The 25,277-nt window shown below is 37.0% G+C and overlaps 1 protein-coding gene across 1 annotated transcript in view; it reads left to right on the top strand.

Moving 5' to 3' along the window:
• LOC124794850 (RNA polymerase II-associated protein 1) overlaps positions 1-25,277 on the top strand; it is a 204,511-nt gene that overhangs the window by 125,449 nt on the left and 53,785 nt on the right. Inside the window, exons 9-18 of the mRNA XM_047258515.1 lie at positions 1,755-1,924; positions 2,057-2,225; positions 6,386-6,487; positions 6,567-6,837; positions 15,578-15,649; positions 15,743-15,849; positions 19,115-19,313; positions 20,843-20,983; positions 21,116-21,240; positions 24,091-24,186. Coding sequence (XP_047114471.1) covers positions 1,755-1,924; positions 2,057-2,225; positions 6,386-6,487; positions 6,567-6,837; positions 15,578-15,649; positions 15,743-15,849; positions 19,115-19,313; positions 20,843-20,983; positions 21,116-21,240; positions 24,091-24,186 — 1,452 coding nt within the window. The remainder of the gene's footprint in view (positions 1-1,754; positions 1,925-2,056; positions 2,226-6,385; positions 6,488-6,566; positions 6,838-15,577; positions 15,650-15,742; positions 15,850-19,114; positions 19,314-20,842; positions 20,984-21,115; positions 21,241-24,090; positions 24,187-25,277) is intronic.

Raw genomic sequence — 25,277 nt, 5'->3', positions numbered from 1 at the left:
CAAGCTAAAGGCCCACAAAGAAAATTAATGCTGACAAGTGGAGAAGTAGGTGGAAACTACATTGGTAGTGCATATCTGTGATGAGAGCATGTTAGCCTCAGTGCGTGATGTTTTGTGGTTCATCTTTATGTTAATTCCTTTACAGTATTTAATATGATGATAGAAAATCTTTGTTGATTTGGGTTTAGGGAAATCAGCTGTGTGAAAGAAGTGTGTAGCTGTGATAGGTACATAGACATGTTGTTGTTCAGCTACAGAATGTGTGTTCTTTATCAGTGCATATGGAGAGCCTCTCTCCTTATGATGATTGCAACCTGGCCTAGAAAAGTTTGACACATGCTGTACTGCGTTGCAAAACATCACTGTGGCTATCCTACTGCTATGTTCTGTAAAAAATACAGTAAGTGATTTCCATAATAAAAGAGAAGTCAGTTTGACTAAAACAGGAAAACTGTGTAGCATTGCAACTTTTATCCTTTGTAGGGAGTCAAACAAAATATTTTGTGCATAAATGTCCACAGTAGATAAAGTAAAACTTGTACAATTATTGTGTAATTTTAAGTCATGGAAACAATATTCATCATGTAGGCTACTAATAACAGAATGCAGGTACATTCACATTGAGTGCACCTCTCTGGGCCTCTTCAGTTGATGAGTAACTGTGTAATGTATTGAAATCATCTGATAATGACTTAGTAATAAGTCAAAACCAGGAATGACACCTTATATGTGACATGAGCTGCAATACATAATAATAAAGAAATAAAAATAATCATTGCAAATTTCACCATTAAGGGAGATGGTGAACACAAAAGATCATTATTCCTTTATTTAGGATTAGTGTAAGTGTTGTTAGCAAATCCTCACAATTTGCTGAAATTCATATCCATTTAAGTGCATCCTGTAATTGGATAGATAAAAAATCTGCTCACCAAGCAGTGGTAAGAGAGCACACATATAAAACAAGTTTTACATATGCAAGCTTTTGGAGCCAGTGGTGCCTCCTGGCAAAACAGTTGAAGGGGAAGGAGAGAGGACTGAAGGAAACAGATTGGGTAGAGTTCAGAAAAGTCACTCGGAACCCCAGGTCAGGGGAGACTTACCAGATGGAATTTCCTTCTCATCCCATCTGATAAATCTCCCTTGACCTGGGGTTCAGGGTGACTTTTCCAAACTCTATCCCTTTTCTTAAACCTCTCCAGGCTTTTTCCTTCACCCATCTTCCTTCCTCTTCAACCTTTCTGCCAGAAGAAGCAGCCACAGGCTCCAAAAGCTTGCATACATAAACCTTTTTTATATGTGTTTTCTCCTTCCACCACTTGGTGAGTGGATATTTTTATCTATCCAGTTACAGTATATTGTCAAAAATTGATTATTTTCATTTTTATAAGTCTTTTCTCTGAATTACGTTATTTGCTATGACTTTTTTCATTCAATGAAGGAAGATATATGGGTTAATGCAATGAGGGATGCTCTTATAAGTCATGATAAATGTATCTGCCTGCAAGAAAACTGGATAATACTTAGAGTCATTGCTGTCACATTTTACCTTTGCGGATAAGATGCTACTGTTCTTTCTCAAATGTTCATTAATTTTTATTTCAAGACTACCTTGGCTTATTAATTGTGTTATATCATTTCATGAACATGTATTGTAGCTGAAACATGTCAATAACAGCATTTAAATCTTGTTTGTTTCATTGAGTTCAATAGCATGTAACAGAAAGATTGTATCTTTATTTGTAATATTTCAGATATATTTTAGAGACTTTGAAGCCAGGTCCAAAAGCTGTAATTGCTGCTTTGGAAATTTTGACAAGAATAGCAAGACATTCCCACGAGTCGGTGTTGGCCATAGCGTCATGCCCAAGGCTAATATCTATCATTGTTAAGAACTTCCTTCCAAAGGATTGGAGATTAATTGGTATTGACAGATTGGGCTTTTTATTGTCTTTATATTTGACAGTGTTTTTGAGATGTTTATCTTAACCGTTCTGTATACTTTTAAAGTAATTGGAAAATTTTGTTCTTACGCTGAAGGAAATTCTTCTTGCAGTTGGTGGAACAAAACCACAGGATATGACATCTGTTTATGGAGTTCCACTTGTAGAAGCTCTCAAATTTGTAAGAATTTTAGCATCTGGATCACGTAATGCCGCCAGTGATTTATGTTCTGTATACCAAATGCATGATGTTTTGATCAGCTACATAAGCATAGATCCTAGGTATGTTCTAGTGATAATTTGATTAGTATTCTGTAACATTCCTTTTATGGTAATTCAGTATTTTATTTAAGATTTGGAAATTAAATTTAATTAAATAGGAGTTTACTTTAAAGTCTCCATGTACTTATTACAGATGTTGTAACCAATGTCAAAAATTGATTCTGTTGCTTGGCTTCACATCACATTATAAATCTACACCTTTTACAACATTATCTTTTTAGTTGGGTCACACTTTTCATTAATTTTATGATTAAAACTAACACTTCAAAATCAAATTGCTGCTTTTCAACCAGATGTTGCAGAAATAACCTGTTGGTCTCAGTTCAGAAGATGCATTTCTCGGACAAGGGGTAATAAGGGTGCTCGTGCCACTTCTTCCACAATACAACAGTTGCGACTATCTGACTGAACCCCACAGAATGGCAAAAAAAGTCCATTATTCCCTTCAAAACTTGCGTAACTGTTTTGTAATTCTTCAAGAACAATTTTTTTTTTTTAGAGCTGCAATACATCCAAGAGGTACAATCACTGTGAAAGCTGGAAGTAGCATTTCAGTTGCCCTCCAATGGAGTTCAGTGGTGATGATTATTGTTGCTCACAACAAGAAGAAATTCTGTAATTAAACAAGCACAATGCAGAATGGTCAGAGAATCTTGCTCCTGCAGGTTTGAAACATCAAAGAGAAATTTTAACTGGTATAGAGTGCTTTGCATCAACCAATACTGATATTCTTGCAAACCACCAGTCAACTTTTTTGATGTTAATGTGTTTCATCTGAAAATATGGGATTGTTTCATGATTTGTGCTCGCTTCAGTGCCAGTTTTACTTGTTGCATTCAGTGTTAAAATGCATTGTGTTTGAGGACAACGTAAGGTTTCATTTGTTATGCCCTCAATCATAGGATTTCTCTTTCCAGTACCTTTGGGTAGTAAAGTTTTGTGTTGTTAATGAGACTGATAGTGTGGGCCTATTTTCATAGTAATCACCTTTAGGCAAATGATGTGGGCTATTTGGGTAGCAATTCTGCAAGTATTATTGCAGATGAGGTGCCTGGAGCCACCTAAACTGCCCATCTGTGAACAAGACATAATGTTTGTTCTGAATGTAAATGTGGGATTCTTTGAATATGTTACATTTTTGAAGTGAGCCCAAAGTCATGAATTTGCACTTTATGCCACTCCATTACCAGTTGATACCTTGTGCTGTGCCTAACCAGCTTGTGTTATACCAATAGGTCATCATCCAGTTAATGGTTTTGCTGAGACACTTCAGTAATTCCAGGTTGTCCCAACACAGTATATTCCCTTATTCTGTTGGGTATATTGTGATATTTTGAATTGTTCCATCATTGTTTTTATCAGTGTAGATAAATGGTTTCCTTGAGTAGGTGTCAAATGACATGAATCAATGTAAATTGGGTGATAAAAGAATGTAAACAGTATACCTAGTAAACTAGCTTTTGTCCGTATTAAAAACATAAAGCAGTCGAGCGATAGTGGTTGTTCTTTGATATTGTACTGTAGAGACTCAGTTTGTTGTAGCTGCATGTCTGAGATTCTCTACGTCTTGAAGTTTCCATTTCCAGGGATATACCCGTTTATAATTGTATTTACAGAAAATTACATTTGTGTTTGGATGGGGAGGGGGTGAGTGGTAGGGTAAAAGTGAGAGAGAGAAGGAGAGGAGGGTGTGAGTTGGTAGGTCAATGTATGACAAATATTTCTTGTTCCCAGTGAAATTAATCTATTTGCTCACTTTCAATGTCAACTAAGCCCTATGTTTTGTAGATGTGTATAGCTCAAGCCAACAGAGATAGTATAATATTACATTAATTTTTTAAAATTTTTTAACGAATCCATACTAGTTTCATATGTCCACAGAGACAGTCAAAAATATATATTTTATGACAATTATGGAATATTCCATCAATACCTGGAGGAACATATACACATTAAAGGTGCACCACTTAGTATTAATGTCCCACAATAATAATAATTTTATATTTTGTTGTAAACAACTTCGGTTTTCTAGGCCATCATCAGATAAAGACTGAACAGACAGTCCACACAACACTAGTGAGAGATTCTAGTTGTGAAAGACTATTATGTCCAAACATATGAGATGATTTGAACATTATGCTTTTATACAAAAAACACAAATAGCAATTCTTCAATTTGACATTGGTACAAAACAATAAATCTCTTGTAGTCTTTTAAGATTTGAGTGTAAGTTCCTAAACTCACAGATTGATTGACCTAAACAGTACTGAATTCCAGAAGTAAACAGGTATTAGAAAGTCTCTAAGACATATACAAACAGATTAATCAGTGCTAGTAACCAGTAGGCATTCTGTTTTGGCCTTTATATTCAAATGATTTTAATCTTTGAGTACAAGGTAGTATAAGGTTTATTTGTACATACCTGCTTTTTTGTGTATTTGAAAATGCTAATAACAGATTATCAGTTTGTGTATGGTTTAGAACTTTTACTACTATCTTGATAACTTGTGAATTACCATGTGGTGGATCAGTTAGTAAGTTCATTTAAGGATTTATACTCATATCTGTAGAGTGTGTAACATTCAGTACATGACTATATAATATTTATTGTTTTGTAGACACATCACATTGAAGCACTCTCATTTGTGTTTTTGATGTGGATGCATAATCTTCAAATCGACACATATTTTTGGAAATAACAGTGGTCATACAGCTAGAAGCTCTCAGTGATGATGTGAGAACTATCTGTTCAGACCTAAGTTGTCTGATGATCGCCTTTTTGGCTCACAACCAAATATATAGTACATATTAGTGTGATACATTAGTAATATGTGTTTTTGTTTTTAATATATTTTACAAATAAAAGTCAATTTATTGTCTGCATTCTAATCATTTTGTATTGTTTATTAAAATTTTTATTTTCTACATACTGAGAATATGACTATTACGGGTTCAAACAAAAGAGGCGAGTAGAGGACAGAGAAACAGGCAAGTAATAGGTCTGGAAACCAAAATGTGACTTATTATGACAAAGTTCATGAACATCTTATAACAGAGTCCCTGAGGAACTGAACTGCAGATATGCTCTTGAGGACAAACGTATTATAATAAGTGTTTCATGTTCATGTGAAAACAGGCTTCAGCATGTCCCCCCACTGATGCCTGTACACGTTCAAAAATCCCAGTGGTGTTCTGACTGCATTGATAACCATCCACAGTGCATTACCAGAGACCACTGGCATTAACAACAGGGCTGGAATACACCAAGCTTTTAAATATCCCCACACAAAAAGAACAGCAGGTTCATGTCAGGGGGACATGGGAGTCATGGTGTTGGTGAGCCATGACCGGAACTCTTATTGTCGAAATGCTATCTACAAGTCCTTAGGTATTATGAATCATGATAAAATCAAGCAATTGCAGTTTACCACTTTGTAATCTATGGCTCACTAGCAATATTTCAAAATAAAATGTAGCTTTACACATTGACAGTGTTGTAACATTGGTATAACTTGACTTATGCATATTCCATATTGATGAAATCATGGGTTTTTGATCCTACATTTATTAGTATTATTGCTTGTTTCGTTGTCCTCTATCCACTATTTTTGTTGCTACCTGCATAGTCAAACACTCTGAATATTTCAAAGTGAAAGCTCCATTGTCAGGCATTCAACGACTCGGGTGAGGCTCAACCTGTGACCATTTCATCAGGTCATGACAAGAAGCCTTAAGTCATCACTCAAAACTCTGATGTTCAAGATTTTTCCTCTGAAACATTTATAGAAAGTAAGAACCTAAAAAAATTGAAATTCTGACAGTCAGTGGACATTATTCCTAAAATAGATTCTAAATACATATATTGAATATAAAAACAATGTTATAATTTTCATTTTTCCCTGTCTGATTACGTACTTTACACATTTTCTTTAATCACTACAGTTTTATAAAACACGTTTGGCCATGTAACAGTTTCTGAACTACAGTTTCACAGTGTATAACTTGCACTTCACCAGATGACTTCGTCATGTGAAGCTTTGTATTCAACAGCAGATGCATTTGGTTAAGGCTTTATCATTATAAGGCAAAAACTTCATACTCTTTTGAAACAATTTGTTTCCACGTGATATCTGTTTACAGACTTTTCATTTATATTGCAGGGAGTGTGCTTTGCCTCAAAGTGAAGCATTGCGACTGAGTCTGCAAAGTCTGTACTTGTGGCAGACACTTTTGGCCTACAATCTAGCAACACAGACTTTCATGCAAGTACATCATGTGTGTATAACTCAAGTATTTCTGTGTTATTTAATCTATTTGATACTAATTGGTGTACATTTTCAGGGACATGTATCCAGTGCTTATGAGGTTGTTACAGTTTCATCTGCATTGCACTTCTGCGTCAGATGAAATATCAACCTTTGCTCATGAACACGGTGCAGCACTATTTTCATTAATTAACCAAGCTATAATAATTGCAAAGCACCAAAGAATTGTCCATCAAACAAGGAGTTCTATAACACTTCCTGTTGAGCATTTTTCTAGTTATATCACTCCAGCAGAAATGTGTGCAGAAAAATGGTTGAGTCAGCTGATGCAGACAGACAAATTTACTGTAAGTATTGAGTTCATATTTTTCAAAGTAGAAGCAACAAATGACTAATAATATTTTCAACAAAGCAACAAATGAATAATAATATTTTTGACAAATGAAGTGCTAAAAAAGAAGAGCTAGAAAAAGAGGTAGAAAGAACTTTTAAAAAAATATTTAAATTTTAATTTCCACAATTTATTTTAAAAGTCCTTCATTAAAAAGATCAGAACAAACAAGATAGGGATATGCATTACCTCAGGGATGCAGTTAAAATTAACCATTTTTCAGATTACAGTAATAATAAATTTTCATGAATTTCAAATTTTGGAAGGTGATGTGTAGATCATTAATATCGTTCTATTTGAAGAGACGTAGTGTTGTGTACTACAACTATGTCCAGTTTTTAACCTTTTTTATGGTAAGGAATGTTCTGCCAGAATGAAAATAATTTAGGAGTAAAGGAGACAAATCACCAAATAGCAAAAGCATTGAGTTGTCAACAGACATGCAAGGAAGAATAAGAACTTTGATAAAGAAATCCTTTAATGTGGGAGAGGAAGGTGGCAAGTGCGTGGGTTAGGCATGTGACACTAAGGCACTGGAGCCAGTGGAGTGCAACACATGAAGAAGATGACATGGAGGCATGGATTGGGAGGGAGTGACAGGATATAGGAAGGGGATGGTTGGGTAGATGGTGTGGGTTCAATGGATTAATGGAGATTGAGCTGAAGAGTACAGAAGCAAAGGATGTGTTGCAAGGATAATTCCAATCTACATAGTTCAGAAAAGCTGATGCTGGAGGGAAGGATCCAGATAGCATGGATTGTGAAGCAGCTATTGACTCTTCATTGATAAGCATGCTAGCTTTTGGAAGAAATCCTTTGACGAGCTAGAGCACACCCATTCCAGCAGGTGGTTGTGGTCAGCAGCAGGTGGTCAACTATGTTGTTGGCCATTTATTGTAATGGAAAGCTGGGTGGTGGTCATGTTCACATAAAATGTTGTGCAGAAATTGCAGCAGAGCTAGTAGAGATATAGCTGATTTCACAGGTGGCCCTGCTTGTGGTGGGGTAGGATAAGCCCATGACTGGATTGGGGTGGTATGTGCTGTGTGAGTAAATGGGAGTCTTGCAGTAGGGTTTTCTGCTGCAGGGATATGAGGCCTGCAACAAGAGGTTGGGAATGTGATTCACATAAGGATGGACATGGATATTGAGTAGATTGGGGGTGCAGTGGAATACTGTTCCTCATTTCTGGGCATGAAGATAGATAATCAAGCCTTGGTGAATAATATGGTTCGTTTCTCCTGCCAGGATTGATACTGGATGGCGAGTGGGTACCCTATTCAGCTGATTTTTGGGAACAGTTTCAACATTAGGGGTATCTGAGGAAAAGGAAATCTGTTTGTGGACTAGGTTTGGGGGGGGGGGGGGGGGGCATATTTCATCTTTGAAGTCTGGAGCCCTTTTTGAGGCCGCCAGCATATTGGGCATGGGAATTCTTGCCACTGTAGGTATGCTGCTCATGGGTGCACAAACTATATGGGTGTGATTTTTCATTGGAATGGGTTACATTTGTTGAAATGCATGTACTCTTGGTGATTAATGGGCTTAATATAGACAGAGGCATGGATGAGGCAGCCACAGAGGTGGATGTCAACACCCAGGAAGATGGCATGTTTGGTAGAGAAATGAGAGAGAAGGTGTCGAGGTTGTGGAGGAATAGGATAGGGTGTCTTGGCTCTGTATTTTAATCATGAAGATATCATCAGTGACCATGAACCAGACTAGAGGTTTGCGGTTGTGGGTGGCTAGGAAGGTGTCTTTTACAACGGCTATAAACAGGTGTGCAAAGAAGGGTACCATGCAGGTGCCCATGGCTGTGCCTTGGATTTATTTGTATACTTTCCCCTCAAAGGAGAAGTAGTTGTATGTTAGGATAAAGTTATTAAGGTGTATGAGGAATGAGGTAGTGGGTTTGGTGTCTGAAAGACGTTGGGAGAGGTAGTGTTCACTACTGGCAAGACCATGGGCATGAGGGATGTTGGTCTATAAGGAAATGGTGTCAACAGTGGTGAGTAGGAATCCAGAAGATAAAGAAGTAGGGATGGTGGAGAGTCAGTGAAGGAAGCACCAGACAAGGGATTTGGGGTTTTGGGAGGCTGGGAAGGTTTCTCCTAGGTGGCCAATAAAGAGGTTGGCATGGGAGAGTGCCATGAAGATGGTCATGGCTATGCTGTGGATTTGTTGTAGTTGTGTGTGTGGACATCATTGGCAAGATATGTAATGAATGAGACAGTGGGTTTGGATCAGAAGTACATTGGAAGAGGGGGTGGTCGACAATGGCAAGGTCGCAGGTACGGTGACATCAACAGTGACGAGTAGAATCCAGGTGGTAATGGGATGGAAATGATCAAGAGTTGGTGAAGTAAGATGTTTGTATCTTTGATCTGAGAGGCTTGGCTGTGCACAATTGGTTGCTGGTGTTGATCAACAAGGATGGTACTTCTTTCGTTGTGCATATAGTATCCAGCTACAATCGGGCATCCAGGATTGTTGAGTTTGTGGATTTTGGAAAGCAAGAAGGAAGTGGGTGTATGGGGAGTAATTGAGGTGAGGAGGAAAATGGACTCAAGGGAGAGATTCTGGAGTGGGCTTAAGAGTGCATTTATGCTTCCACCTCACTGCTCACTACCGTGGACTGGTGATGATGAAACAAGTCCACTGAGTCCTACCTGCCTGTTTAACCTTTACCATTGCTGCTCACTATGATTGGCACCAGATGATGCTATCAAACTGGTTTGTGTTTTCACCATGATCATTCTTTGAAGTCACTTCAGCAGTGCCATGGTTATCTTTGCTATCTCTCTGCCAGTTCTGTGAACAGCTGCATGGTAATTACTCCTGGCTAGCAGTAAGGCTGCAGAGTAATTGTAACAAGGCACCCAGTGAAGAGCAAGGTGTGATGCGCCAGAAGCAAGAATGAGGTGGCAGCAATGAGGCTGCTGCTTAAACATACCCTAAGGATTTCACTAAGGATTGGAGGGCACTTTGGACTTCTGGGGTGGGATCTATATGCCAGAGCCTGGAGTTGGAGACATCAGGCAGTTGGTGGATGCCTTCTGTCAGGTAGTCACTGTGATTCAGCATGATAATGGTAGAGCCTTCATTTCCAGGGAGGACGATTAACTTGGGTTCTTTTTTGAGGTTGCAAATGTCAGCACTTTCTTCTGTTGAGAGTTTTATGTTCTTGGGAAGGGACCTAGGGAAGTATGGTGAGGCCAGACTGGGGGTAAGGATTCCATGGAAGGTGACCAGATGATGGGTGGGTGGGGGAGAAGGAGGGTCACAGTTGACTGGTAGTACGAACTGGAAAGGCAAGAATCAATGTTGGGATTATGTTGGCTTTCATTGAAGGGATTGGTAACAAAGCAATGTTTCCACTGTAGGGATTGGGAGATGAAGAATTGGTCTGTAACGAGCCTGGCATTGTTAAACTTGTTGGGCTGAAGGTGAGGCTTTTGAATAGGACTGGAACTTGGTTTGGTTTATTTGGGTTCTAGCCTGTTGCTGTGATATGCTGTACTTTAAACGACCGTATGCTGGTGCATCATGAACATATTAATTTGTTTGCGTATGTCCAAGTTATTGTATCAATGAAAATAATCAATTTTAAAAAAATAATGAAATTACATATTATCCACAGTCAGACATGTGCTTATATAAATACTCCCACTTTGTCAACAAGTCCACTGTGAGACTATGTATTAATAAGTATCCAGAAAGTGTCCATTACATGGATGATAGAAATTATCTGATTCCAAATATTATTGGTTTTTTTACAGTAGTGTTGACCAGAGATTCAGCACTAATGTTCAGCCATTAGTGTTTTTACAGAGTCAGACGAATAATTCTCCAGAAGGTTAAAATTTATATATATGAATTGCACAAGCACAATTTGTAGGTATTAAACTTCTCCAGACTGTATCACATACAGCATAATTCTTTTCATAAATATTAATTATTTCATATTTTCTTTGTAACTTGTTTCATTCAAGTATGCAGTGACCAAAGATCTTGTTATCTTTATCTTTTCTGCAGCAGTCAAAATTTTGATCACTTATCTTTCTGTAAATCCCTGAGATCACGATTATGATGCAGGATAGTTATTTGAAATTAAAAGGTGCAGGATGATATTTACTTTCATGAAATTCAACACTTAAAATACTTATCACCACACAATAAGTTCCCGTTGGTTTTGACAATTATTGAACTGTATGAAATAAAAACATCGTAACTTCTGGATGGTTTGCGTGGTTGGCTGTGGGGCATGATGGGAATTAGCATGTGCATGTTGCATGGTTTAGAGACAAAGCCCACTTTCATTTGGATAGGTTCATCAATAAGCAAAATTGACGCATTTGGGAGACTGAGAACCCTCATTTCATGATCAAGAAGTCTCTTTACCCTCAGTGGGCGACTGTGTAGTGTGCATTTTGCAGTCACAGAATAATTGGTGTTATATTCTGTGATGGCACAATGACTACCAAACAATACGTGAAGGTTTTGAAAGTTGATTTCATGCCCATTATTCTGAGTGACATTGATTTTGACAAGATGCGGTTCATGCAAGATGGAACTTGACCCCATTGAAGCAGGAGAGTATTTGATGTCCTGGAGGAGCAATGTGGGGACCGTATTCTGGCTCTGGGGTACCTAGAGGCCACTGGCATGGGCATTGGATGGTCACCATGTTCTCCGGATCTGAACACATGTGATTCCTTTTTGTGAGGCTATATTGAAGACAAGGTATACAGCAATAATCCCAAAACCATTGCTGAACTGAAAACAGCCATTCAGGAAGTCATTGATAGCATTGATGTTCCAACACTTCAGTGGGTCATGCAGAATTTCTCTATTCGTTTGTGGCAAATCATTGCCAATGATGGCAGGTATATTTAACATGTCATAACCAAAATCCAAATATCTGTAGTGATGTTTACATTTTGAATAAAGTGTGTACGTGCCATAGTTTGTAACTAATTTATGTTTTTTCTTCATATAGTTCAATAATTGTCATCCCGTATAATAGCATACAGTATTCACCACAATGAAACTTTAATCTCATTCAAGTATCAGCAAGCATGACTAAACATGAACAGAATGGAACAGGACAGAAAGATGCATGACTTCCTTATGTAGCTATTTTTGTTTTTACAATTAGGAAAAAAAAATTGACATAGGGACTTGAATAAAATGGCGGGTTCTTCTACAGATCTTTGGCCAGTGAGCAATGGTGTTTCTCTGACCAGCTAGGATCTAGTCCTCTTCCGGTGAAGTACACGTCGCAGTGTTGCTCTGACCCCCATGTATGAACATGCAAAATATACCAGACACACTCATGAAGTAATTTTTAAAACATTATAATAAGTAAAATTTTACTTAATAGAAATATGTACCCTTATGTCATTCAGCAGAGAAAGACAGCAGTATGCTCCAAATTGCCATTACAGTACACTGTGAAAGCTGCTGTGTCATATAGCAGCTCTGCTGCAATTTCTGCACGGCATTTTATGTGAGAGTAATCAGCAACTAGCTGTCAACCAGACTGAATGGCCTCTACCAAAATGTGGTCATAAACACAATTTATCACATAGTGAAACAATATACTGCTGAGCAGAATGTGCCCAAACTCAATGGCTGCTTCACAACCCATGCCATGTGGATCCTTCCCTGCAACACCAGCTTTTCTGAACTACGTAGATGGGAGTTACCCTTGCATTGCATCCTTGTGTACCATAGTACTTCTGGCTTAAATCCTGCTAAGCTAATGTCCCTACACCTTGTATGCAATGGTTCCCCACTTCCTCTGTCCTGTCACCCCCTCCCAATCCACACCTCCATATCATCTCCATCATGTGCCACACCTCTATGGCAGCAGTGGCTGTGCATCGCACACCCAGCCCTTGCAGCTGTCACCACTTTCTCCTGCATTCTTGTCCTGCAGATCTGGTGCTTCCAACCAAGCCACCATCCACCTTCATCCAGCTTCCATCCTCTTTTTCCCTCTACCGACCCCATCTGACACAACCATCACCCCAATCCACCTGCCGACATGCAGTTCTGGCATTGTGTCCAGATGGTACAGTTAGGTGTGTGTGTGTGTGTGTGTGTGTGTGTGTGTGTGTGTGTGTGTGTGTGTGTGTGTGTGTGTGTGTGTACAATTTTACTCTAGCTTGTCAAAAGACTTTTTACAATGATAGCAAAGTTTTCATTCTTTCTCATATGCCTACCAGTGGCTCAACGCTTCTCTCTCTCCTTTTTTTGAGTGGTCTCTTCTACTCCTAAATTATTTTAAGCATTTTTGTTCTTCAGTGAATGAAGGTTATGTCATCCAGAAGTGATGTCATTCAGAAGTAAGTGCATACACGTGTTTTCTGACTGTGCTAGCAATTGCCAGTATTTTAGAAGTTAACTATGCAAAAAAGGGGAAAAAACTGATTTCTGGCTTGTAGTTGGTTTTATGAATTAGGTATAAAATGGTGGTAATAAAACAAACAATGACAAATAACTGATTGTAACTAATGATATTGCTACTTGACTGTGTTGTTATTGAAGCCATCTTACAACTATAGATATTTGTTACTACTCTGTTGAGAGACTATTCAGTAAATTTTAAAATTTTCCATCAAGTTGAAGAATAGGTAATCCTGCTCAATCCAACCTATGTCTACATATAAAATCATCAAAACTTTGTGATTCAAATGCTGATATGTCACATCCCAGTATCAACAAGCTGCTAGTGATTGAAAAACCTCAGTGCAGAGAAAATGATGCAGATGGCTGTTCATTCTGATGACTTACCGTCAGTCTGAAAATATTTATGAATGACATCACAATATCGATTAATAATGAAAGTAATTATATTAATTTATTTATCAGTGACTGTGCGTTCTGAAAATGAAACAAATGTAAGGGTCATGGAATAAGCTGAGACAAGGGTGTGAGAAATTGTGAACTCTCAAGAACAAGTTGTTGTTCTAATCTCTTCAAAATTTTTATATAACTGTTTCATTGTAAGAGATGAATGGAGCAGTTATTGAGTCCAAGCTGATGGCAATGGATTTGATAATTTGAATACACTTATTAGATGAGAAAAAAATAATTGTAGGACTGGAAGGATTTGCTGTAAATCATTGTCTGGCAATGTTCATAATTAACTTAAAGAAAATATCACTGTGAAAAATGTGTACCACAGTCCCAAATGCCCAAGGTATTATAAATATAATAAACTTGCTCATTAAGGAAAGAACAATCAGAGTAAAATCAAAACAATTAACTATTGACAAAAGCATTATTTCTCTTAATAACAGCAGCAGGTAATGCTGGAAGTTACAGCACAGTACATGTATCCTGATGCATCTCCACATTTGTCAAATTGTGCTAGTGAATTGTATTTAAAATATTAAGTACTCTAGTAGAAGGTACTGCAGACCCTCATTTTGATATTCTTGTGAGGTATATAAAGGGAAATATTAAATTGGTGAATGTCCGTTAGATTGAAATTGGCACAAACATGGATTTTGTCCTTTTTAGAGGAAGCATTCTGTTGTTAACTGCAATCAAGAAAGGGGAACCATACAGACCCTCCATCTCCCAAGTGCGAGTCTAGTGTGATAACCATCTCAGTTGTGCAGTCTGATGCTTGTATACTCTACATAAAAACTTAATACCTGTGTAATGTGTGGAAGGTAACCGATCCAAACTTCCTTTAAAACCCTACTTCTCTCACTGACTGAAGTTTTTACTAATGCACTCATATATCTGCGGACTAGTGTAGACTTCATTGACTGATGTTTAAAAAAAATAACATTTTTTATTCTTTTTTAATAAGAACCAACTTACTACATATTGTTTGGACATTTGGACTGTACAGAATATTTGCATATTGTCTGCCAAGAATGAAAGGTGTTTTATACATGAAAATTTTATGCAGAAATGAAACATCAGACAACCATACTTCATACTCCAAAAATGGAGTACATAACTAATTGTGACAACAATTGTTCATAGATTCACTAGTTTCTCTTTTAAACTTACTCACCCATGATGTTTAAATGAAGAACAATGTGGAAAGCTGTTTCTCTCCTCCATCTTACAGGACTTTGCATGAAATGACCCTGGAAGAAGCATAATCTAGAAGGAAGTAAAATATTTGTCATCTCAAATTATTTTGGAGCAGTGCTCATTTTCACATTCAGAAGTTGTAAACAGAAGAAGAAATACTCGAATACATCTTTGTTGGTTCCTCTAAAGAAACTGAACCAAATCACGTGTTAAGGTCCAGTTGTTAGAGAATCATAAAAATAGGAATTCTGATTTTCATTGTAAAGTTAGTTAACAAGAATCAAGACAAATGAAATGCTTGTGATTATTTACAAGAATTTGGGACAAGTGAAATGCAATGTAACTTATAATAATAAAAAAAGAGATGCTCAGAAGAATGAGAATCAGCACTGCTGGAACAAGTAATCATTTGTGAGAGGCTGCTTGTAGTTATTAAATTAATAATCGTTGCAAGTTAAATTTGTACTTTATGTTCAGTTTGTAGCAATTATTTTTGGAAGTTTTATTACACAAAATATTTGCTTATAAAACACATTAAACAACTGTATGTCCTTTTTTGTTGAAATGGATGATATGTGTGCTTTCCTAATGAAATGAATATATAAACAACAAAGCAATAAAAGTTTTCTTCATAGTTTTCAGGTTTTAAATTGTTATCAGCTAACTTCTGCTGCCTAGCAAACATGTACTCCTGCTGTCAAAATATGGTAAGGTTTCTGTCCAAGAATGATAACACTACTTTCTTCAAACAAATGGATTTGTGATTCTTACTAAACTATGTTTTTATTCTCATCACAAAGGCAAATGATATGGTGTCACAACTGGAACAAATTGAAAAACTTGTAGGCAGTAAGATTGCATCGTTTCTACAAAGCGTCAACTATGGAAACCTTACAAAAGACATAAAGTGAGTTCTCTGTAATTTTTTTGAAATTTATGTATAAAATTAAATAGGTCACAGACTGTGAAACTTTGTATGAAGTTTCTCTGTACAACACAGAATAATGAATGAAAAAATCACTGATTTTGTAAATATTTAGGTTACAAACAGCATAGTATGAAATGTTAAAATGCTGCAAATAGTCACCTGTTGATAATCTGAGTACTGAATAACAAAGTGAAATATTAAATATGGTACCACTGTAGGCGTTATATAAAATTATGAACATACAGAGTGATTTATAAAGATAGAGAGAACAGATTTCATTTATTTATTACATAGCAACTATGAAAGACAGAAACATATTGTGCATGTCACTGGGCAGAGGAAGGTTCAAAGTTTTGTGTTCACACACACTCTATACTATACACTCAACATCAAAATGGTAGCCCATTTCATTTGGCACACAAATCAGCATGTTCCTGTTTATTGAATCAACAGCTTCAACAATTTGGTTTCTCAGCTCTTGAAGAGTAGCTGCTATAGGTGGGACAAAGACTCTCTTTTAGTACCCCTACAGAAAAAAAAATCATTAGGTGTGTGGACTGGTGACCTGGGAGGCCAGAAGTAATGAACAAGCTCTTGTTGTCCACCTCTTCCAATCCATTGTTGTGGGATAGTGTTGTTAAGATAATGTGCCACCTCAAGCTGAAAGTGATGCAGGGTACCATCATGTGTAAAGATGTGACATTCCTGTCACAGTTTCCTCCGCAAAAAAGAAAGGTCCATAAACTTAGTGAACAGAAACAGCAAAAAACACATTCAGTTTCTGTGTCTCTCTGTTATGTTTGATGACAAAGCCAGGATTTTGTGACCCCTCAAATTCTTACATTATGGTGGTTTACTTTACCCAATAGATGAAATGTCGATTTGTCCAAAAAGATGAGTCACATGGAAAAAAATGTCCTCTGCCATAACCTGGAGAATTGAAATGCAAAATTTGTGTGTTTCATTATGTTTGCCAGGATGCAATTGCTGCACTAACTGCAACTTGTAAGGCTTTATATGCAAGCAGCATTTTAGAAGATGCTACACTGTTGTTTGAGGTAATTGAAGTCCCTGACCCACCCATCTTGGGGACTTCTGAATACTCAATGGGAACACATCTCAGATATGCTTGACATTTTCATCGGATGTGCATGGCTGATAAGTGCTCTTCCCTTTGCAAATGCAACCAGCTTGTTAGAATGTTGCATGCCAGTCTGCATGTGCAGAGGCAGCTTCTTGTTGAACTGATGGGGGTATGCGTGTTGCAGTTGAAAAATGAATTTTCTTTGCACAAATTTGTATGTAAATGAATTGTCTTGGGATGTAGTCACCATGTTGCTACAAACAAAAAGCAGTGCAAATTTGTCAAAACTTTGAACCTTCCTCTATCCTGTGACATGCATAATATGTATCTATCTTTTATAGTTTGTAATAAACAACTGAAATTCATCCTTCTTTTTGAATCAGCTGTTATTTGTTGTTGATACCAAAGTAATGAACCAAAACTTATAACATGTGAACTGGAGAGACTTGAGCAAGAAAACCAAGAAAAATGAATAAAAAGGTAAAATGAGCAGTATCCAAAGAGCATTACCTGCATGAATATAAATGGTTGAATTTTGGAGATAAATCGCACCTTGCCCAATAAATTTTACAGTAACTATTGCTTGCAAAAAGGGTACAATTAATGCTGGATGTAGTAGCTTTTCTCAGTGCTACAGTGGCATTGGTCTCTCTCTCTCTCTCTCTCTCTCTCTAACTTTAGAAAAGTATCAAAACAAGCTCATATTCCTTGAAATATCTTCTGCTTTATATCTGCAGCTGATTGTTTCTCTTGCTTGCAATATATTTGTTTTGTTTATTGTTAATCAACGATTTAGAATGAAGTGGAGCACTTCTGTGGGATTGAATGTTTGAGTAAGACACAGAATTGACAAAATTGTGATCCAATTCTTTCAGTTTTTTGTAAGAAACAAGACTAAATATGTAAAACCACATTTACCCTAAATTTGAAAACATGTTTCTGTTTGCAACAGTACTTACGATCAAGTCCAAAAAATGTCTGCAGCTATATATCTTGTTCATGTCCCCACCCATGCTAGTAATAAATAGTTCTGTATGTGTATTCACATTGTATATATTTGTTGTGTACTACACTATGCCCAGCATAAAGCATAAATTAATTAATGTGGTACTGCATTATGAATACTTAGCAATATAAACAGATGAAGACAAAGGTGTGGTCATTGTGCTGGACAAAAATATACTATAGAGGATGTGGTGGGAATAATATGTTGAACAAATGTGGAAAAAAGTGCTGTTTTTTTTTTTTTGTAATTTCACTAGGATGTCACTAGGATGTCACTGCCAATTTTAAAATCTAACAAATCTGATATAATCATTTGTTTCAAAGAAAGATACAAGTTTCAGAAAAGCGATTCCCTTGAAACAGACAATTGCTGTTAATATTTGGTTATCGGCAATAATATATTCATTTCAAAGCTCTGCACATTTATTCCATATTTAAAGCCACCCACCCATATCTCAGATAGTTCCTGCAGTTTGTGAAGCATGGGTTCAAGGGCTATTCAGAGACACTCCAATTATTGAAGTATGTTTTATTTACATTTTATGTAACTATCCTTTTCATAATATTGTAATTATGTATACTGAAATGTTCACTTACCACCTGCAGTTTCAGAGAGGATCTGATACAATTTTTCTTCTCTGTCTTGACAGAGATCTCACTTTATTTTATATATCACTGCTGCTGACGTTGAGCACACCAGCAATTACCTCTGTTGAATTCTGTATTAACTTTGAATTGTTATAGTCTGCATTTCACACATTTCACAGGGCTCTATGTCGTAGAGTACGATAACATCAAATGTATATTGTCTTCACATGACACCAGATATTTAGACTTATCACGCTCTTTGAAACAACACAATTTCTATAAGCTAGCAGAAATAAGTCATAGCATTAGTGACATACAGTTCACATTCAGCGGTAGCAGGCTGGAAACAGTGTCTCCTATCATCCACACTGACACTGCCACATATAGCTATTTCCATGTGTGCAACATGTTCTAGTGGCTGCAAACAATGCTGCAAACATTGTTGCAAAACATGTTTCAAACTCAGGGTAACCACAGTGTACGATTTCTTGTTACACATCAGAATTTTAAATCATATTTTAATTTAGTTAGAGATTTTTTATGTCTGTCTTTTAATGTTTTGCCTAGACGGACCTCATGCTTGCTGTACAAGGGCTTTTCTGGCACGCGACGTGATCCTGAAGCTTTGCCTTCATTAGGAGGTCTTTTGTGGGGTGGACAAAAAGTTACTCCTATCCTGCAAGCCTCATCTCTCTTCCCATTCTTCGGAGGTTTGACATGTTTGTTAAGGGATGCATTTAGTATCCATAAAGGACTATGCGCAAAGGTGAGTTTATTAAATAAAAAGACAGTGATATTGGCATAGCAGGTTGTAGCAGAATCAATCATTCAACAAATCATTGTCAGTTGGACATTACTAAAAATTCTACCAGCTTTCCCATAGTAAGTCACAAGTGACAACATGCTGTTGGATAGTGTTTTTACCCTTTGATACATTTTGCTTTGCACTTAGAAGTATAAATTGTGTTCAAATTATGTCATATGTCATTTCATTTGTTCATGATTGTATGAATCGAAAGACAGTATCATTGAAATCATGACTCAGAAAATTAAAAGAAAAATTTAAAGAAAAAAAGAGTATGTGCGTACACGTACAGTATGTGTTGGAGACAGTCCCCATTCGTTGGATATAGAAACAATGGGCATTGACAGACAGAATCTACAGTTTTTGTCATCCACTCACTTTTAATTGCATACTTCATTTTGGCCTGTGGGGTTTTATTATTACCATTTTTTTGTGTTTTCTTTGTGTCTGGCATCTAACTTCTGTCCTGTTTTTTTACTCATCCTCCTGCATCCATTACTTGTCACCTCATTGTTTGCATATTATTCCATTCCTTTCCTTTTTTTAATATCTTGTCAATGTGGTGCTGGATAATATTTAGTGGAGACAAACTACGAAATGAGCATAAATGGCCACTCACTATATAGTGAAGGTATTGTCCAACAGATAAGCACATAAATAAGAACTGGAACATGATCACACATTTATATGTGTATTCTTGTTTGGAACGAACACACACACACACACACACACACACACACACACACACACACACACACACACACACACACACACACACACACACACCTGCATTGTTCCAACAATTTGGCCAAAGTTTTTGTGTACAGTTCTGTGTGTGAGTGCACGCACTTTCACGCACTCTGAAAAAGCACTGATGTAGGTAAGTTGGCATTCCATGTTTCAATTTTTGTTTATGTAACTATCTACCAATCGTTTTTTTTTTTTTTTGTGTCAGCCTTATACAGTTCATTACTAGGAATACTCTGGAATTTGCATCAGGGCTTTTAGTTCAGGGTTCTAATTATTCCTGTACCTTATTGCCATCTCACTCCAGGATTTGGGCTGACTGTTCTTCCCTTACTTTTTCTGTTTTCCAGTTTGATCCTACAAGCTGAATTGTAGAAAATTTCAAAATAAGGATTCTACTGTTTTATTAAAAGTTGTCTGTATGAGTTCTGATCCAGTTCTTTCTGTATGAGTAACTGGCTAATTGATACACCTGTTCACTCACAGATGTCTTTAGATCATTGAGTATGCCATTCACTGACATGTGGTATGCACAGCTTGCCCCCTACAGTCATCCATTTGCCTTGGCTCCAAAAACAATGGTTTATCTGACTTCATGATGCAAAAAGAATAAAGTAAAATAAAAATCCAGAAGTATATGGGAAGAGAAAATTTATATCATGGGTGACCAGTCAGTGCTGATGTAAAAAATTGTGTATGTTATAGGAACATATTATAAACATTTTTCCATTGCTTTATTTCAGATATGCACATCATTTATCAATGAAAATATGGTAAACTATCTCAGTGATCTGGTAACACAGAAACTGAACTTCGTAAATCACTGGTTTACCAGGATAGAAATCTTCTTCTTATGTGATTTGTTATTCTTATTTCACAACAAGGTATGTAATAACTGAGAATTCACAAATGTTAGGGGACAAGTAAATTTTGTCATTGAATGCATTTTGATGTATGAAGTTGTGATATATGTTTTTGTTGCCTTACTCTAAAAATGATACACTTGTTTCTTTCAGGATACAAATTTTTCTTCTTTACTGCATAATTTATCAGTTAAGGTGGTGAGCTTAATCCCTACCAATGACAAATTGCTGATGAAACAATTATTGAAAAAGATTGTTTTCAATCCACATTATTTCAGGTAAAATTTTGACAGCACTGAATAAATTTTGAGCTATATTTAAGTATAATAAAAACCAATTCCTTGTTTCTGAAACTACTTGAGTGTCTAATGGTGTGTTTCCAAGTGTTCTGCCAAGTTGTTGTTTCCATTTTATCCACAGTATTTTGACAACTATCAAGAGCCCTCTATTCCAGATGCTGCGAGTTCTGGTTGGAGTCCAGGCAGTGAGTGCAAATAACAGCAAAACTTGCAGCCCCTGAAAAAGATGGCTGGGTCAGTCTTTAAAATATTTTGCATAAGGTGGAAACAACAGCTCGACAGAATATCTGGAAGCACATCATTAATTGGTCATTCTGATGAAACATGAGAGACCGCTCAAGTGTGGATTATTTGATAAAATAAAATTATGTTAGATTGAGTTCCTTTATGTTAACTACAACAATAAACTAGAAGGCAAGCAGTAGAATCTCTCGCTGTGTGCGGGGCATCTCCAGACACATCTTCAGCCTGAAATCTCATTAATTGGAGTATAATTGTCTTCAGTAACGAGTCCCCTTCAAACTGAGTCCTGATGGCCACCTAAAATGTGTCTGGAGTTGCACTGGACAGTGGTGGGATAGCAACCTGACTCACCCGCCACATGGCCTGACATCCAGGAGCGATGGTCTGGGCTGCAGTTTCTTTCCGTAGAAGAACCCCTTTGGCTGTCATTCATGCTGCCCTTATAGCACAGTGGTACATCGACAATATCCTATGCCCCATTTTGTTGCCCTTTATGGCAAGCCATCCTGGACAAAATTTCAGCAAAATAATGCCCATCCACACATAGCGAGAGTTTCTGCTGCTTTTCATCATGTGTGCCTAATTCTACCTTGGCCAGCAAGGTGCCAGATTCCTCTGCAGTTGAGAATGTTTTATGATCTAGCATATGATTTGGACATATTTGGTACAGTATCGCTCAGGAGAACATCTGGCAGCAATGCCAATCTCAATAACTGCTTGCATAAGGGCCAGAGTTGGACTGGCATGTTACTCATTTTTTCAACTTTGTGAATCTCGAATCTCTTTCTCTTGAATAAGTCATCCAATTTCTCTGAAATTTTAACCTTTTTTTTTTTACATGCACATCACATTCTCTCTCTCTCTCTCTCTCTCTCTCTCTCAATGGGAAAGTAGTAGAGGAAAGTATGAATATGTGAGCAACAACAGCTTTCAAGAGTACAAGCGGAATTAATGATTTATTTGCACACATGTGAGGGAAGGACAGGATAGAGGAAGACACTGAAAACACAGTGTGGGAGACATTGGAGTCCCAAGGAAACTATAAATGGTCAGACAGGTGGAGCATAAATCCTTGCAAGGATTGAAGCCGGATAGGTTATAGGATTAGTGGTTGTCTGTTAAAGACAGTTTCTCCTTGCTCAATTTCGAGTACTTAGTGTTTCAGGGAGAGGGTTCAGACAGCATGGGTTATCTAGCAGCTATTTGAACTGGATTACATTGCAAGCAGTGTGCTCTGCAACTGGGTAGTGAAGATTTACGGCACAACAGTGACCATTCATGCAGGTCAATGGATCATTCACTGTGATGCCCACATCGAAAGCTTCTGCATGTTTGCAGCAAAATTGCCGTACGTCAAACTGTTTCCACAAATGACCTTACTTACAGTATAATATTTTGATGAGCCCAAAAACTCCTTAGAACAGCATTAATTAGACAAAACTATTTCCAAAACTTGCATGTTAGTTAAAGTTGAGACTTCACATTGGCCTAGTAAGTATGTACAGCCGAACAAGTGTGATCTCTGAATTTCAAATGCATTAAGTTCCTCAAATTTGAGTTAAAATTAGAGTGATTTCGATTATAGCAAACTGTAATAGTAGTAAAGTAAAGCCTAAATCATTCAACTTTCTGCTAGAGATGTGAAGCACACAATATGAAAAGAGATTGTCTCAACTGTTTCAAAGAGTGCACTTTCTCTGAAGTTACTGTAAATGTGGCAAAAGTAATTTTCAGTTTATTTTTAATTTGACATCTATCTTGCACAGGTATTAACTATATGTGGCACCTTCATCTACATGCAACATTTTAATATGAAAATGAAATTGACTTTCATACCTAGTTGTCTCATGTACGATCAGCTAAGCACACTCGATGACTCCAGTCTTTTGTTCTCCCTTTTCCCACTCTTCTAAATGAAATATTTAAACAAATATAATTTCAAGCTTTTAGTTTATACCACTTTCTAGACCGATATTTAAACATTGTTATTTATTTTATTTTATGTGGTTGAAGTTTCATTGTGAACTTTTATTTAATGTATAAATGACAGACATTTTAGTGCACAGTTATTGCGTAATACAAACATAGCTTAAATATACATCCCACAATAAAGTATCAGAACACCATTTATTGCAATGAGCCATTTGCCTCTTTACTTACCACTTGATAGAGTGAGTTCATTAAAACTGCCAGCCTTTTGATTTCCTTTAACTTCTTGAGCATATATATTGCCAAGTAATCGAGAGATTTGGGGAAAATATACTCATTTAAATTTAAACAGCTTATGACTCGTTACCACAGTGTTCTCATAATTCTATACTAGTTGCTTCTAATGAGGTCCATGAAATATGTGTACACTTCCTTACTGAACTGAATGTTTTAGGTCATGACTTTGCAACAAATTAATTACTTATATGATGAGTTTGAAAGATTTATTTTGCTAAGTGCTGGGTAGAAATTATGTATGAGTCCTATCAGTAAAGAAAAATGAGTGATAGAGTTTCTTATTTGTTAATACTTATGTAAATGTGACATTTTGTTAACTATTTGGGTATTTTTTGATGAATTACATTGATTTCCTTACAGAGATGCATTGGTGTCATATGGTATTAAGAATGTTACTCTAGATGCTGTCAAAACCATATCCCCAATTTCTCAGCTACTGCAAGAGTGTATTAACGAGTGAGTACATTGACACATTCATATAAAAAATTCCATTGAGTAAGTTAGTGGAAATGAAAATTTTAAAAGTGTTTAAAATGTGAAGTTAAAATTTTACTCTTTTTTAATCATATATGTGCTTTAGTTGTACGTGCAAATTGTACCCCCGATGGCGGCTCTTGTAGTGTTTCCCTCGGCATCTACTTAGGATAGACCTTGGAGAGAATAGGTAACCACCATCTCAGTGTGGTTGCAACATTCAAGAGACATAGGTCCAACTTAAAGTATCCTGCTGTGGGATGGTGCATGCAGAAAGCACGAAGGTTCCGAGGTAGCAATGAATAATAGAAGTTTATTTCTACAAGAGACAAGCAAGAACATGACAATATAAAAAATTTCTCAGCCAAAAGAATGTAAATTGTTCTGGTGTATTACAAGAAATGTCACATATATGTTATGGTTCCTCGAGGGTGCAAAAGAGTGCACTGAGTCTGTTACAATTGGTAGCACTGCCCTAAGTAGGTTCAAGATTGGTTTACACTATCATTGTCTTGGTCTAATATGCTATTCTTGGAGACTCTTTACAGTAGAGGCTCCTTTCGCAGTGGTCAGGAGCCGCAGGAGCAGGTCATGTGAAGGCTGTTCAGCATATGAATACTAGGAAGTTTGCTGGAGTCATGTGCTGTTTGCATCTGACAGAGCAGCATTCACAGGACTATGTTGTGTAGTATGTGGGTGGATCAAGCCACCAGCAATACACTGCACAAATGCTCAACCAGTCATCAAGATTTGGTATTCAATGAATGCCCGTCAGATTGAATTTCTAGGAGAAGAATGGCCAGTTTCCTTCCCTGTCCTTGCTCCTTCCCTGTCGTTGAGCAATCTCTGCTTGAGTTTCACTTCCATTGATGAGGGGGTGTTAAACCTTAACCTTCATACCTTCCTAAGTCTGTGTTCTTGAAACCAGACAACTGTTAAGTCACATATATTTTGAGTTCTGGAGATGATACTACCCATTGTAATACAATCCTTCCTCTCTTTTTGCTACTTCAGATATTGAGTCAGGACCATACTAAGAGACAGGATTGAGTTGAAAAAGTGAGATCTTCAAG

Source organism: Schistocerca piceifrons, chromosome 4, assembly GCF_021461385.2.
Source record: "Schistocerca piceifrons isolate TAMUIC-IGC-003096 chromosome 4, iqSchPice1.1, whole genome shotgun sequence".
In the NCBI taxonomy this organism is placed as follows: Eukaryota; Metazoa; Arthropoda; class Insecta; order Orthoptera; family Acrididae; genus Schistocerca; species Schistocerca piceifrons.
This window is presented reverse-complemented; position numbering and strand designations above follow the sequence as displayed.